This window comes from Acaromyces ingoldii (assembly GCF_003144295.1).
Source record: "Acaromyces ingoldii strain MCA 4198 unplaced genomic scaffold FA10scaffold_6, whole genome shotgun sequence".
NCBI lineage: Eukaryota > Fungi > Basidiomycota > Exobasidiomycetes > Exobasidiales > Cryptobasidiaceae > Acaromyces > Acaromyces ingoldii.
Genome location: NW_020290252.1, coordinates 100116 through 115235, shown reverse-complemented (window position 1 = coordinate 115235; position 15120 = coordinate 100116). Strand labels below are relative to the sequence as shown.

General features: G+C 62.5%; 5 protein-coding genes across 5 annotated transcripts; 2 read left to right on the top strand and 3 right to left on the bottom strand.

Moving 5' to 3' along the window:
* Nucleotides 1-80: 80 nt before the first annotated feature.
* Nucleotides 81-5650, bottom strand: FA10DRAFT_288397 (hypothetical protein; the record flags this gene model as incomplete). Its single annotated transcript, XM_025524203.1, has 2 exons — nt 81-5253; nt 5313-5650. The coding sequence occupies 2 exons, from the start codon at nt 5648-5650 to the stop codon at nt 81-83; spliced, it is 5511 nt and encodes a 1836-aa protein (XP_025374870.1).
* A 1335-nt stretch (nt 5651-6985) lies between these two features.
* On the bottom strand, nt 6986-7846 carry FA10DRAFT_234054 (hypothetical protein; the record flags this gene model as incomplete). The annotated part of the gene is made up of 2 exons (XM_025518969.1): nt 6986-7390; nt 7481-7846. The coding sequence occupies 2 exons, from the start codon at nt 7844-7846 to the stop codon at nt 6986-6988; spliced, it is 771 nt and encodes a 256-aa protein (XP_025374869.1).
* A 261-nt stretch (nt 7847-8107) lies between these two features.
* On the bottom strand, nt 8108-11153 carry FA10DRAFT_268997 (hypothetical protein). The gene is made up of 2 exons (XM_025522563.1): nt 10754-11153; nt 8108-10682 (listed from the first exon to the last, which is right to left on the bottom strand). The coding sequence occupies exons 1-2, from the start codon at nt 11004-11006 to the stop codon at nt 8266-8268; spliced, it is 2670 nt and encodes an 889-aa protein (XP_025374868.1). The 5' UTR covers nt 11007-11153; the 3' UTR covers nt 8108-8265.
* A 280-nt stretch (nt 11154-11433) lies between these two features.
* On the top strand, nt 11434-12642 carry FA10DRAFT_255223 (alpha/beta-hydrolase). Its single transcript, XM_025519759.1, has one exon. The coding sequence runs from the start codon at nt 11684-11686 to the stop codon at nt 12605-12607; it is 924 nt and encodes a 307-aa protein (XP_025374867.1). The 5' UTR covers nt 11434-11683; the 3' UTR covers nt 12608-12642.
* A 73-nt stretch (nt 12643-12715) lies between these two features.
* Nucleotides 12716-15014, top strand: FA10DRAFT_281266 (FAD/NAD(P)-binding domain-containing protein). The gene is made up of 3 exons (XM_025523676.1): nt 12716-13480; nt 13544-14847; nt 14917-15014. The coding sequence occupies exons 1-3, from the start codon at nt 12838-12840 to the stop codon at nt 14965-14967; spliced, it is 1998 nt and encodes a 665-aa protein (XP_025374866.1). The 5' UTR covers nt 12716-12837; the 3' UTR covers nt 14968-15014.
* The last annotated feature ends 106 nt before the right edge of the window (nt 15015-15120 follow it).

The following is a 15120-nucleotide window of genomic DNA, read 5'->3' as shown; positions in this document are numbered from 1 at the left end:
AGAGGGAGTCATATGCTTCTTGTCGTAGTAGATTTACATAAAAAGAGGTTGGACCAGGTCGGGTTGGGTAGGATCTCGGTTCACGGTGTGTGCTGTGGCTGGGTGGTCTGGGTTCTCTGCGCTGGCAGGTAGGGCCCCATCGATGGGCTGAGCGTCGGCGACTGGTACGGAGACCCGGCGCCAAAGCCGTTTGTCGACGCAGCCAGTGGCGGAGGGGGCGGGAAGGTGGGCGAGTGCTGGCTGAAAATGTGGGGCGGGAACTGCCTGGGGCTCGGCGGCAGGGCGCCGAAGCGCTGCCGGGGCGACTGGTTGGCCAGCACGAGTGGTGAGACCACCGGCTTCGTCTTGGCAGGACTGGCAGGACCGCCGCCGCCGCCGCTGCGAGCAAGGACGGCCGGTGGAGGGTCAAAGTGGATCGGCCGGGAAGGTGACGAGGCCTTGGTGCGGAGCGGGACACCCGATGCAAGCGATGAGGCAGAGGCTCGCCGTGCCGCGCCCGCTTCGGCTGCTGCCGAGGACGACAGCGATGACGGCCGCCTGCCATTGCTGGCCATTTTGCCGTTGGCTGATGCCGCAAACGGTGGACTGACGAGCGCAGCAGCGAGCGGAGGAACGTCGTCATACCGCTGCTGCTGCTGCTGCTGCCGTTGGAGGTTCATCTGCTCCAGAAAGGGTGCGTAGGCCGTCGTTGCAGGTGCCGAAGCCGAGGTCGCGGCCGCCAGCGACATGGGCAACGAAGAGGAAGGCAGCGGGACATCATCGGGGTAACGGGAACCGACACTGCTGAGCATCTGGTCCACCCTCCGGTCCAAGTCGTCCATGCCGCCCGTAGCATTTCTGCCGATGGTCGATGAAGACGAGATATACGACGAGTGGCCGTCGTGGGCGGCGGCCCTGCCAGCTTCTCCCAGGTGCTGGTCATAAAGGAACGTCGGAGTGCGTGCGCCCTCGACCTCGGAGAAGGCCCGCGGGGCGCCATCATCGTGGCTGCCCTCCTGGCTCCACACGTCGTCATCGTCAGAGTCGTCGTCGTCATCTCTTCTGTCTCCCCTTGGGGTGGTATGCATGATCGCGGCGGGCGTGAGCTGCAGTTGCTGCTGCAGCTGCTGGGGCGAGCCGACCTTTGTTCTCTTGGGAAACTCAAAGTGGGCCATGGCGGGGCTGGGCCCCTTGGACGAGGAGGCTGACGACTCGCACGATTCGGCAAACGAGTTGCCGCGGATGAGGCGCTCAATCGAGGGCCTCTGCTCCAGGTGGTCCTCCTCGTGCGGCATGACCCTTCGATGATACTCCTGCAAGCCCGGTGCCTCTGCCTCTGCCTGTGCTTTTGACTGTGCTTTTGACTGTGCCTCTGCCTTGATTTCTGCCTCTGCTTCTGCCTCTGCCTCTGCCTCTGTTTGTGAATCTACCTCTGCCTGCGCCTGCGCTTGTGCTGGTACCAGTGCTCGAACCGGCGTCTGGAGAGGCTTGGCACCGTCAATGTCCGGCGCCGACTCGGAGTGGTCCATCGTCTCGGAAGCGGCACCCATGGACACGAGCGAGAAGAGCGAGTCGTCGCGGCCGTGCTGGTACGCATGGCCATCGTCGCTCCCATTGCCTCTTTCTCTGCCACCATCGCCATCGCCATCGTCGTCATCGTCGTCGTCGTCGTAGTCTCCCTCGTCGTCTCCCAAGGGCGACTGGTCCGCCTGCACGCCTACGGTGACATACTCTGGCCCCACGCTCGCCTCGTGGTAGAGCGGCGTCGAAGGCAAGGCAGTAGCTGCGTCCTCATTCCTGTAGTTCTCAAAGGCGCCCTGCACCTGCGTCGGCGTGCTCTCGTGGTCTGCCGCCACCGGCTCCGCCGTCGTGACCGGCGTCGGCTGGCGCCACGGCGGCATCTCGCCTGCCTCATCCATGGGCGTGTTGAGGCTCCGGCTCTGGTCGCCCGTCGTCTCGCTCCACCCCTGGGTGCCGAGGAGCTGCAGGTGGCTGTTGTTCCTCCACATCTTCTCGCCTCCCTCCTCGTCTTCATCTTCACTCTCAGCTGCTCGAGAGGGCTGTCCCTCCGAGGCGACATCGCGTCTCTCGTCGTCCTCGTCGTAGCGCGATCCGTCCGAGGCAGCCGAGGGCGACTGTCGGTTGAGCACGGGATAGGCCTCGCCCTGCTCCGGCACCTGCTCCTGCTCCTGCTCGTCTCTCGCACCGTCACGCGACTCCTGGCTGACGATGCGCTTCTTCGTCTGCAGACCGCCACCGCTCGTCGCTGCTGGGCTCGAGGCCGGTCGGGGCGACGAAGACGACTTGCCCAGCGACGGCGGCTCGCCCTGTGCTCCCTCCTCAGTCAGCCTGGCCGGGGGTGTCTGTGAGCCCCCACGATGGAGCGGAGGCCGCGGGACAGCAGCGGCCGACGCAGATGCAGCGACGAGGGCCGATGCACTGCGCGGCATCACGCTCAGCGCCGAGGCCGAGCTAGCCTTGAGCCAGCGGGGCGAGGGCGTGACCGACGTCGAGAGCGACTTGGCCTTTGCAAAGCTGTCCCGCGACGAGGAGAAGCTCGTCGCAGCAGCAGCAGCAGCAGGCGCCGCCACCGTCGACGGCGTCGGCGTCGTCGCCACGTCGTGCTGGAGCAGCGCAGGCGATTGGCCAGGCGAAAGGAGGGCGACGGCGCGCTCCATGTCGAGGAGTGTGTCGCTCTGCTCCGTCATGGAGCTCCTCCTGCTCTGCTCGTCGCCCGACGCACTCGGCAGCTCGAGCCGTGGCGACGACTGCGGGTGGGAGTGGGTGTGCGACGAAGGCGGCAGCGTCGTGCCGAGGCCAATGATGGCGTTGCTGTCGACGCTGCTGCTGCTCATGTCTCGCTCGTCTAGGCCTCCCTCCTCCTCCTCCTCTTCTTGCTGCTCTTCTTCTTCTTCTTGGTCGTCTTCTTCACCGACGAGATGGCGCCGCTTGCTGGCCATCGTTGCCATCGTCAGGCCGACCAGATTGGCCGAGGGGCCACTAAATGCGCTCGGCGACGAGTCGAGCGCAATGGGGCTCAGCAGCGACGCAGAGGCCGCGGTAGTGGCTCCAGCAGCGAGTGCCGCATGGGATCGCGGCTGCGGCAGCGCAGGGAGCGCCTCGTTGGGCGGCGGCACCAGCGGCGCATTGGGCGAGGGCGACCGCGATGTCGAGTGTGGTCGGCTGCCACTGGCGGCGCCGAGCTGCTTCTCGCCGCTGTTCCTCGCTGACGCCTGCGTGTCCCTGAGCATGTCGCGGCTGAGACGGTGCTGCGGGGGAAAGACGGCGTCGGACTGGGCCCACAGCCCCATGACCTCGCCGACGTCGTCTTGGGGAGGCAGGAGCCCGTCTTCGTCGTCGTCATCCTCGTCGTTGCCGTCGACTGCATCACCACCTTGCAGGCCAGAGTGGCGGCCCGTCTTGGTGATCCACTCCTCGACGGACGATGAGCGGGGCAGGGCAGCAGCGACAGACAACGGCTGGTGTGGGTGTGAGTGTGGCCCAGCCTCGCGTCCCCTCGGCGTGCGCGCGTGGTCACTCAGACTCTGGGCCGAGAGGCGCAGCTGATGTTGGCCGCCGCTGCCGCTGTGGCGCTGCAGGTCCATCCACATGCCCTCGTCGCTCTCGGGCATCATCTCAAACGAGGGCAGGTGGCCAGCGTCGCCGTCTGCCACGAGGGAGCGGTGCGAGGCAGCGCCGCCCCGGCTCGTCGTCTCCTTTTCGTCGTCGACGTCGAGCAGGGCCGAGTAGCCGTTGTAGCTGCCAAAGCCGGCGGTGCTGCCGCCGTCGGCGTCGGCGCTGTGGGCCATCGTGGTGGGGCGCGAGACGTCGAGCAGGCCGTGCTGCTGCTGCTGCTGCTGCTGCTGGTGCGAGGATGGCAGCAGGCCGCCGTCGAGGCTCGTCAGCTGCGTGTCGGCAGTCGCCTCGTCGTCGAGGGCCATGTAGCCGGCGGCGGCTGCTGCTGCCCCGTCCTTCTGTTCCTCGTCGGCATCCTCGTCGACGCTGCTCGATGCCCCGATCTGCTCGTTGGAGTCGTCTCCAATCTCGCCCTCGTCGTCGTCTACATTCTCGCCCTCGCCCTCGCCCTCGTCCTCGTCCCCGATTTGATCGCCACGCTCTGGCTCAGCAGGCCCGGCATGGGCCACCGGCGCCGGCGCAGCCACAAAGCCGCGATCGAGGGCACGCACAGGCTCCAAGGGCGAGCCAGTGCCGTACGAGGACCTCGTCATCGTCTGCACCGGCGACGGGTGGCTCTCGCTGCGCGAATACGCGTCGCTCGGCTCAGCCCGTCTGGCCAGAGGAGACCCCGATGTCATCTCGTCGCCACCGTCCTCTTCCCCTTCCTCCTCATCATCCTCATCATCGTCGCCATCATCATCGGAGCGGCTGCGCGTGTGCCTGGACATGGCGCTGCCCCCACGCAGGTGCAGGCTCCTTCTCCGGTGCGACCTACTGCGCTTGGCCAGGCCGCCTGCCGAGGAGAAGCCAGAGGCCGGCATGTATGCGCCGCCAAAGCCGCTCGCCATCGACGTGCCGCTTCGATCGGCCATAGCAGCGGCAGCAGCGGCGGCACTGGGCGTGTGCGCAGCAGCCGAGGAGGGCGTCGAGGTGGTGCCGCTGGCCTCTGCCTCGGCGACCCAGGCATTCCACCAGGGTGCACGGTTCCGGTCCACGGTCCACTCGACGCGGCCGACGATGGGCAGCCGTGAGCCAAAGAGGAGCGACGACGAGGGCGTTGCCGTGGCTGCGCCCATTCTTGACTGTGGCTGCGAGTTTGAGTATGGATGCGCCTGCGAGTGTGAATGCGACTGGTGGGCGCGTGAGTAGCGCGGCGAGGGCGTGACACCGCCGCCATTGGCATAGGGCATGGGTGAGGCCCGGTTGCTCGTCGTCGCCGTCGCTGCCTGGCTGGCCCTCGTATTTGTCGTCGTCGTCGTGGCAGGGCGCCAGTCGCCGCTGGACGAGGCCGAGCTGGCCTCGCGCTCGTGCGTCATCATCGCCAGGTCCGGCGAGGCCGCCCACTCGTCGTCAAAGTGGCGCGCCCAGAGCGCCGACCAGGCCGAGTCGCCGATGCGCGGGCCCAGGTTGCCCTCGCCGTCGTCGCAGAGGTAGATGGCGAGGCCGCCAATCGACGGCAGGCCGTACTCGCGCGCAATCGCATACAGCTGCCCACCCAGCGTCGGGTACAGGGGCACGAGGGTGCCGCGCCGGACGTGGCTGCTGCTCCCCGCCGAGGCCGCCGTGCTGCGCGGATGCGGTGGATCGAGGGGCAGCCTGTTGTATGCACAAGTCAGCAGGGGTAGGTTTGCGTGGCGACGACGACAAGCACTCACTCTAGCGGGGGAATGACGGTGAGAAAGTAGCGCGAGGACGAGGGGGCAGGATAGGTGCGCGCGCCCTCGAATGTGCTCCTTGAGAACATCGGCGACGGTTGCTGCTGCTGCTGCTGCTGCGGCATCGGCGGCTGCTGCATCGTCGACACGCGCGGCAGGGCGGCCGTCGACGACATGGGCTGCTTTGCGTGCAGGTCCTCTGGGTTGCTCGTGCTCCTCTTGCGCGTCACCGACGGCAGCCGCGCGGCTGATGGCCCGTCGTAGTAACCCCCGGGCCCGTGCTTCGACGACGCGGCCCTGCTCCTTGGCCGGCGGTGGTAGTCTATCGTCGATGGCATGTCTGGTCGTCGGTCTTTGCTTCGGTCTCTCTCCCCTTTATAGGGAGAAGAATATGCTACACGGGAAGGAGAAAAGGGGGGATCCAAACGAAGCCGTCACGAACTTGAAGCAGTCGTCGCCGATCGATGCGACTTTGTGATTTCCCAGAAGACAAAAGGACGCAAGAGCACGTCCCTGTACCTTTCTCAATTAAGCGGATATGCGACGAGGCCCGTTCGCCCTGTCTGCTGAAGAAGGAGAAGGGAAGAAGTGGAGAAGTGAAGTGAAAAGGGGCCAAGCCGTGCGCTCTGTCCTGTCTCGCCCTCGCCGTTCCGGATAGCCTGATCCGGGAAGAGAGAGAGGAGAGGGGAAGACGAAAGATGGAGAGAGCGGCGGCGGCGGCGCAACGGAGCGGTCCAAGAGGCGACCGGTGAGATCCGAAAATAAAAAATAAAAAAAGGCAAGGAGGCGAAAAGCGCGTCTTTCGCTTGCTTCTTCGTGCCTGTGCTAGTTTGTCCGTCGTCGCCGTCGCCCGAGAAGAAAGACGAGAAGAGAGAGAGAGAGGAAAGAAGAAAAGTGAATCAAGAGCGGATGAAGAAGGAGAAAAGGGGTGCACGATGGTGACGAAGGAGAAAATGCACCGAGCCCGCTGTTTGTCAGGAGGGAAAAAAAAATAAGGAAAGGGAAGCCCGGAAATAACGAAGGCCAGACTAGGGTGGGAGGACGGGAGAGATGAAGGGCCCTGATGTCTCTGCCGTGCAGCGCATCTATCATCGCATCTGCACTAGCTCTCTAGCAGCCCGTCGGGCAATTATTTTTCTCTTGCTTTCCCTCTATCAATTTGGACCTTGACACGTTTCCCAAAAAACAAAGCCGGGACCAGCAGCCAGCGACGTACTGCTAGCGACGCGAACGAAGAAAAAAGGGAAATAAAAATGCAAAAAAGAGGGTGCTTGCGTTGCTGCTCGAGTGCGCGTCAGACCGCGGCTGGGTTGCTGCACCGAATCGAACACAGATAGCGTACTGTGGTGAGCGCTGTTTGTTTGTCAGGAGCTCGATCTCCAGAGCGTCAATTTGATACGGCAGCGACGGGATAGGCTTTGGCCCAGGAACAGTTTCAATCAAAGCAGACAAGGACAAGCTACGGGACCAAACCAAATTAAAGGGTCGCCGGCAGGCGGGTGAAAGCGGCGCGCAGACAGTCCGCCCTGTCACTGGCCCCAGTGGACCAAGAGCAAAGGGCTGGACAGCGCCGCGCTAGCTGCTTCTGGGCTGGGCTGGGCTGGGCTTACCTCGCGGCTGAACCATCATCCCAGCGCCGACGATCTGAGCGCAGCGGAATCATCATGCCCATTTCACAGCTCCTCGTCATCCTCCTCTACATCAAATAGGCCGCGCCGCTCGCCGCCATCGGCCATGCGCTGCCGCGCCAGCGCGCCCTCATCGTCGAGATCAATGTCCAGGCTGAAGCGCCGGGCAGCGTCGAGGTCGATGTTGGCCACGCGCCGCGTCACGTTGCTCCCGCTCCGCCGCACCACGGCGAGCAGGCGCACGAGCTGGATGCCGTTTCTGACAATGAGCAGGAATGAGTCGAGAAGCTCCTCGGACCGGCCCTGCCGCTTCTGCTCTGTCTCCTCGTCATCCCCTGGGCCTGCTGATATCGGCGTGCAGTCGTGTGAGAAAAAGAGAATGGCGAGCGTGAGGGCGCACAGCAGCACGAGGCAGAGATCGACGATGTTGAATGTCGACTTCCAGAATTGCTGCAGAAGGGGAAGAGAGTCGCATGTCAGCATTGAGAGAATAGCAGCGAAAGATAGAAAAGGCGTGCGTGTGTGAGAGGGAAGACGCACCTTGCCAAAGGCATACCCGCGGATGCCGACCTCGGCAATGAGGAGCGCATTGACGACGAGCTCGAGACTGTAAAAGAGCGTGCCGGGGCAGTCCTGCCAGAGGCTGAGCACAACAGTCATGAGGCTGGCCAGGGCCATGCCGGCGTAAAAGTAGAGGTAGGCCGTCGAGTGGACAAAGCGGTTGGCCACGCCCTTGAGGATCTCGCGCCGCGAGAGGTGGTAGTGGGTTCGTGTTGGCTGATTTAGCGGCACACTGTCGCCGTAGGGGTTGTCCGACGACGTCGTCGTGGGCAGGCCGCTGGCATCGACGATGCTGCCCTGGCCCACGACGTCGCCCTCGTCGTCGGGCTCCACCGAGACGACCATGGCGGGCGCTACGGGAACGCGGTCCGCCAGCGCAGAGGCCCAGCGTACAATCGAAGGCGTGCTCCTGTGCTGCTGCAGCGACGGCACTCGCGGCTGCCGGGCTCGAGGTCCCACTTGGTAAGAGATGGTGGGCCGACTCGTCTCCGCCTCTTGAAACACGTCGACTCTGGCGTTCAACAGTCGACCTCAACCTCATCGCGCATCAGTCTCTAAAATCAGACCTGACGCGCCACGTGAGCATCACAAAATGGGCACAGGCAAAGGCAAGGCAAAGAACTCAGTTCTGGTCTAAAGAGAGGTAGTAGTAGTAGTCAGAACAATGAATGAGACAGCGAGAGTGAGTGAGTGATTTGAGAAACACAATGTCAAGAAAGCACAAAACAGGAAATTGTCCGAGCAGGAAAAGGAGAATTGGAGAACTAGTTGTGCGAGGTGAGGCTCCACGAGGCCAGGGCGACGCTCTTGGGGTCGGCCGAGTCGGCCGTCTGCATGTCGGACCACTGGGGCTGCCAGACGACCTGGATCTGCTGAGCGCTGCCGCCGTCGAGCTTGATGCTGATGGCCGTCACGTCCGGGTTGGGCTGGTCGCCCTGCTCACCCGAAGCTTGGTTGGGGTCGCTTCCGTAGATGCGGTTGTCGGGCTTCTCCGTCGTGAACTTGACGTTGGCGTCGGTAGGCTGCAGCATCTTGATCTTCATCGTCTGCTGGGAGAACTTGGCCACGAGGGGCTGAGGACCGATGACCTCGTTGCCGCCCCACGCGTTGGGGTCCGTGACCTGGCTAAGGGTCAGCGTGGCCGACTTGCCGTCAGCCGAGACAGTGACAGTGGCGTTGGTGTGGACGCGCCACTCAATCGTGTTGATGCCGCTGTTGGCGCCAATCTCGTCCTGAACGAGGACCTGGCGGCGTCCATTGAGGAAGCGAATGCCGCGCTGGACGGTGCCCGAGGAGAGGTTGTATGCGTCCGACATGTCAGTGGTGAAGTAGGCGACATCGTTGGTGCCGGGAGCGTAGTTGATGTCGGCCGACTGCTTGGGACTAGTCGTCTCAAAGTTGTTGATCGGGTGGCAGTCGGCGTTCTGGTTGGCATTGTTGATCACGAGCGTGTTCTGGCCCTGGGTGCCCTTGCGGTAGTACTGCCAGCGCAGGGCATTGTTGGCCTCTGAGGCAAAGTAGTCGGTCGAGAGGTAGTTTGCGCTGCCGAACTCGCCGGCCCAGCGCGTGCCGAGTGCGTCAATGACAAAATCACCCGCATCGAGGTCGCCGTGGGTCTGATGTCCCGTGGCGTTGGAGCTCTTGATGGCGACGTACGTGCCCGTGAAGTCGGTCCACGAGGAGCGCATGGAGGCCCACGAACCCAGGGTGTTGTTGAAGAAGTTGTCAAGCGGAAGTCCGTTCCAGAAGGCGCCCTTGTTCGTCGTGTCGTACCAGAACATGCTCAGCGGGTCGGCGGCATCCGCCCGGTCACGCTGGAAGAGGGCATAGGTGGGCTCCTTGGCGAGGCTGCTCCAGAGGAACATGCCGTTGGCATTGGTCGAGTACTTGTTGGGGCCGTGGTCGCCGTAGAAGAACATGCCGGCGTTGCCCGAGATGTACATGTGGAAGAGGGCCGTCTTTGCAAAGTTGGTGTTGGCCGCCATCAGACCCTGGTCCGAGCCCGTGGCGGTGGTGAGGGCCGAGACGGCGCGTGCGGCGGCATTGGTGCCAAAGTACCAGTAGTTTGCCGTCTCGGACCAGGTGCCGTCGTCGTAGACGCCCTGCATGCAATTACCCTTCATGTTGGGGATGACGTTGGTGATGATATTTTGGGCAAAGCCGGTGGTGTCCTCGGTGGCAATGGCCAGCGCGCCGAGGAGGAGACCGGAGTTGCAGACGCAGTTCCAGTTTCCGTTGGTCTGCTGCCACCACTGGTAGTCCTTGCCGTCGTCAGAGCTCGAGTATGCGTTCATGCCAGGGACGAGACCCTGGGTGATGATCGAGGCGCGAATCTTGGATCGCTGGTCGTCGGTCCAGGCATCGTAGAACCAGTCGTAGCCAATGGCAAAGGCGGCAGTGAGCTCGGCAGTGTCGAGGAAGTGCGTCGGGTTCCAAATCCGGTCGGTGCGCTGGTTGGGCTGGCCTCCCCAGACCACTTGGGTGTTGTTGCCGGCGGCGGTCTGGAGCTCGGTCCAGGCGCGGTCGCGCCACTTTGTGTCCTTGGTCATGCGGTATGCGTAGCCAAACGTCTTCATGCGCAGCTGCACCTCGCGCGCAGGGTCGAGAATACCCGAGCCGCTGAGACCGCCGTCGATGGCGTAGGCAGTGGGGTCGAGTTTATAGAAGGCCGTAGCATTGTCAAAGATGGTGGCGTTCCACACAGTCAGGTAGGCGTCGTTTGCAATCTTGTCGGCAAGGCAGTCCCACTGGCCCTGCGTGGTCATAATCCTCGGGTGGTCGCGCAGATTCGATGTCGAGCCAGAGAAGGTGTCAGCGGCACAGTTGCCGATCTGCTTGCCCGAGGCGGCAGGTGCAGCCGTAACGGCATTGTTCTTGAACGATGGGTTGCCGTATAGGTCGGTGCCCTGGAAGACAAGGTCATCGCCACCGCCGCGCTTGGCCGCCTCCGAGGCTGCGGTGAGAATCGAGTTGGAGACCGTCGGCGTCTTGTCACCGCTGGTAGAGCCTGTCATGGCGCTCGTGCCCTTGCTGGCAGAGTCCTTGCTGGCCTTGGAGCCAAAGTAGCCACCCAGCACGGCACCGGCAATGACAATGATGGCGACGGGGATACCAATCTTGACCCACTTGCTCACACCCTTCTTGGGCGGAGCGTACGAGTACTTTTGCGCCGACTGTTGGGCTGTTGGTCGAATGGTAGCCGAGTCAGCATGGCTAGCTCATGTTGTTTGTCACCTGTGCATTACGACTCACCATAGTTGGGAGCAGACATGGGTGCTGCAGCGCCCGCGGCTCCCGTGCCAGCGTCGTGGAGGTTGTAGTGCGAAGAGGCGTAGTCCTTGTAGGCTTCGCTCGCGCCAGGCGAGTGGCCGTACCCTCCGTGAGAGCCCTGTGGCTGCGTGTAGTAGTCTGCCGCCTCGTCGCGGTAGGCCCCAGGCTGGTAGCGGTCGTCGTACTGCGACGCGTTCGAATGAATGTACGGGTCCTGAGGTCGTCCGTACGACATGGTGGCGGGACCGGAAGGGGGAGGAGGGGAAAGAGAGGCGCCGGAAGTGGAAGGGTGGACTGATGGAGAACAAGAGTGAACTGGCCGCTTGCTTGCTTGGCGATGACAACGAACGATTCCAAGCCAAGCGAATCTGGCTTGCTTGCTGCTTCTCTCTCTTTATTTTTGGGCTCCCTTTTTTTCCCCCTTTTTTCTGTTTCTTCTGCTCTCGTGCTGTGCCTGCCTACCTTGCGCCCGGGTCCTCTTGACCGCGCGCGCGTATGCGCTTGCCGTTTTGGAAAACTTTAGAAAGCAGCCTTAGCCTACCTACATCTATCTATCTCTCGAATTTAATTTCGAGCTCGGCACAAGGTCAGGGAAGGAGGGGGGCCCGCCCGCGTGCAGCGTGCACCCTTCCTTTTGTTTGGACCCATTCCGCGCCAGCAGCCGAAGCATGCATTTCAAAATAAAGAGAGGATTTTTCGGAGCGCTTTTACAATCAGACGATAAATTCGTCGTCGGACGTCCTGGGGAGGCCGGTCCGTCACCGGATGACCAAGCGCTCCGTCACCATCGGTTGTCCGTGCTCCGATGGTCCGTCCGACTGACGGTGATCCTTATGGCTCTGGCGGTGGGTTAGCATGATATAAGGGGGGCGAAATAGATTCGCAGCTGTCTTCGACAAAAGACTGAGAAAGATGTGCAGCATTCACCACCGGAATGCCTGGATCGATGTAGGTGATGACGAAGGCCCGTTACGACTGCACTACGTCGAGGCCGTTGCCAGCGACAATGCCCGCAAGGACAAACCAGTCGTCCTTCTCATCCATGGCTTTCCCCAGACGAGCCACCAGTATCGACACGTGATGGCACCGCTCGCCTCGCACGGCTTCCACGTCCTGGCGCCAGACTACCGCGGAGCAGGCAAAAGTTCCCGCCCTCGCGGTGGCTACGACAAGGCGACGATGGCCGAAGACCTCTTCAAGCTCGTCCAGCACCTGCACGTCCCCCTGCCTATCCATGTCGTTGGGCACGATCTTGGCGGCATGGTAGCACACGCGTTTGCGACGAGCTTCCCGCAGGCGACCGCGTCGATTGCGTGGGGCGAGTGTCCATTGCCTGGCTCGTCGCACTACGAAGCCTGCCGCTTCTCTGTCGCCAAATTCCACTTCCTCTTCCACTGCGTCCCTGACGGCCTTCCCGAGGCTCTCGTCGCGGGCCGTGAGGGTTTATACATGCAGCAGTTCTTTGACAGGCTGACGGTGCGGACGGAGAACCTCTCACCAGACACGATCAGGCACTACGTCGAGGCATACTCGAGACCAGGTGCCATGAGGGCGGGCATGGACACCTACCGCGCCTTCGAGGCCGACGCTCGGCGCAACATCGAGGTCAGACAGGCGCAAGGTAGCTGCACCGTGCCCTCGCTCCTCATCTCGGGTGCCCTAAGCTCTCACGCGAGCGAGGCCGCGGCCATGGGTGCCGAGTTCTACACCTCCCCGAAGACGGCTCTCGTCGAGGGAAGCGGCCACTACCTGGCTGAGGAGAACCCAGCGGACTTTGTCGCAAAGCTCGTCGCCTTTTTCAAGTCGGTGCCGTCGGCATCGGACCTTTCTGACTAGCTTGATAGCTGACCCAAATTTAATGCACCGTGCACGCGCCCCTGTCCCAAATCGGGTTGATGAGACCCAGAGCTCATGCGTGCAAAGCCTTCTTTCTCTCTGGCCTTAGCCCGCTTTCCCATCATGCGCCCAAGCACCTCCTTGGATGCCGGTGGTCATGCAGTCGCAGTGTGCCACCGTACAAAAGACAAGCCTGAGAGCAGGCATGCCTTGAGATCGTCACGGTCACCATGACGGTCGACAAGCCACTTGACATTGTCACCGATTGGTTCAGCCGCTTTGTGGCGATCTGGAAGGACAGTGATGTCACAGACGTGTTCCTTGACGATGCCGGCTGGCGCGAGCACCTCGTCTTTGACTGGGACTATCGCTGCCTGGAGGGTGTGGAGCGTATCCGCAGCTACCTGCGAGACGACACTGTCGACGGTCAGCCGCGCATGATGGCCGCCGTGCCCCATGGTGACTCGCTCGAGGTGTCAATGGGCCCAGGCAATGCGCCCCATGTCTTTGCAGCTGGTAGCGGGACGTCATCGGCGCCCAGCCATCGCTTCGCATCGAAGCTCGGCCTCTCACTGCCTGCGCCCGCCATGGCCGATGCGCCCTTTACGACGACGCCCGAGGTGACGGCCCACTTTCGCTTCCTGGTCGGCCGCGAGGGCGAGCTGAGCTGCGGCACCGTCCTCGCCATCGTCCGCCTCCAGCAGGTCGAGGGCGCGGGGTTCTGGCGCGCAAAGACGTTCTTCACCACGTGGGACCCTCACGCCATGTCGGGCAAGCTCGCTCTTGACTGTCCCTTTGTCTTGGCCGAGGCTTCCGAGCAGGAGAGGCGCGAATGGGTGGCGCTGTGCGAGACGAAGCCAGAAGTGGTCATCGGTGGGTTCTTGAGAGGCTTGCGCGCAGGGACCTTACATGCAAGCTGACGGTAAAAACTTCAAGTCGGCGGAGGCCACTCTGGCCTGACGCTTGCGGTGGCCCTGACGGAGCGCAAGATCACCAACCTCGTCATCGAGGCGGCGCCCTCAGTCGGCTGGATCTGGGCTGCGCGCTACCCCGGGCTTCACTTCCATGGCCCACGCTGGTGCCACTCGCTGCTCAACCACGAATTTGCAAAGGGCGACATGGAGGAGTGGGTCACAAAGGAGACGTTTGCCAGGAAGCTCGAGGAGTACAAGGACTCGTTTGGCATCGTCGTCCGCACCAACACCCGTCTCATCGAGGGTGGCGCCCTGTGGATGCCGGACCAGGGCAGCTGGCGCCTGCATCTCGAGGGCAGCAAGGACGGGCGTGCCACGACTATGAATGCGGCCCACGTCGCCTTCTGCGTCGGCCCTCTCAACACCCTCAAGCCTCGGATGCCCCACTTTGTCCAGTCATCTGCGCACCCGTTCAAGGGCCACATTCTCAACACCGAAACGTTTGCGAAAGCGATGCAGCCACAGCTCTACGACCTCGACGATGCGCCTCTCGACGTCGAGGGCAAGCGCTTCGTCGTCGTGGGTCACGCCTCGTCGGGTGCCGATATAGCCTCGTACCTGACAAACAACGGGGCCTCGGTGACGGTCATGGCGCGAAAACCTCAACTGGTGCAGTCCTACGACTTTATCTCGATGCTCATGAGCAAGATCTATCCCGAGGGCACAGGCAGGGCGCTCCCTGACTGCGACGTTACTTTTCGCGCCACGCCGTACAAGTACATGCTTGGACTTGAGCCCAAGCGAGTTGAGTTCATGGACAAGGTCGTCGACAAGGACCTGCATGACGCCCTGCGTGCAAAGGGCGTGCCTGTCTGGTTCGGCGAGAACGACGGTGGCTTCTCGGCCGAGGCCAGAAAGCATGGTGGCACCCACCTCTTCGACCCAGGCCTGAAGGACCCCGTCTTCAAGGGACTCGCCTACCACGTCGTCCACGGCAATCTCGACTACCGAAGTGGTGTCACTGTCCGCGAGCTGCGCGACAACCACGTCGTGATGTCCAACGGCGACGAGATAGAAGCGGACGCCGTCATCTTTTCGATTGGCTACGAGCTTGGTGGGCCAAATGTCCACCGCTTTCTTCGCCGTGCGGATGGATCTCACATGGCAGACAACGACCAGATCCTTCACTCATTTCCTGTGAACGAAGAGGGCGAATTCACAGGGATCTTCAGGCCGATTGATCTCCAGGAGGACGGTGGCCCAAACTCGCGGCTCTGGCTCGCCTCGATGGGCGTTCCCCACTCTCGCTCTTACCTGCCCCTACTTGTGAGTTGAACCCTTTTTCCGCCATTTAGCGACTCTGCGGGCTGACACATGGCCATCTTCTTCTCTCAGGCCATGCAGATCCAACGCGCCTCTCTCTTGTCGGCGCAGCCTGTAGCTTAGTGCCTCTCGGAAAGACTTTTCTTTGAATCAATATTTGCTTGTCCCGCGTCGAGAAGCGCGTCGCAGGGCTCTCTCTCTGTGGCAGGCGAACAGAAAAGGAAAGTCCCTGCCAAAGCCAATTTTCAAATTGAAAAAAAGGAAAGAAAAGAGGCC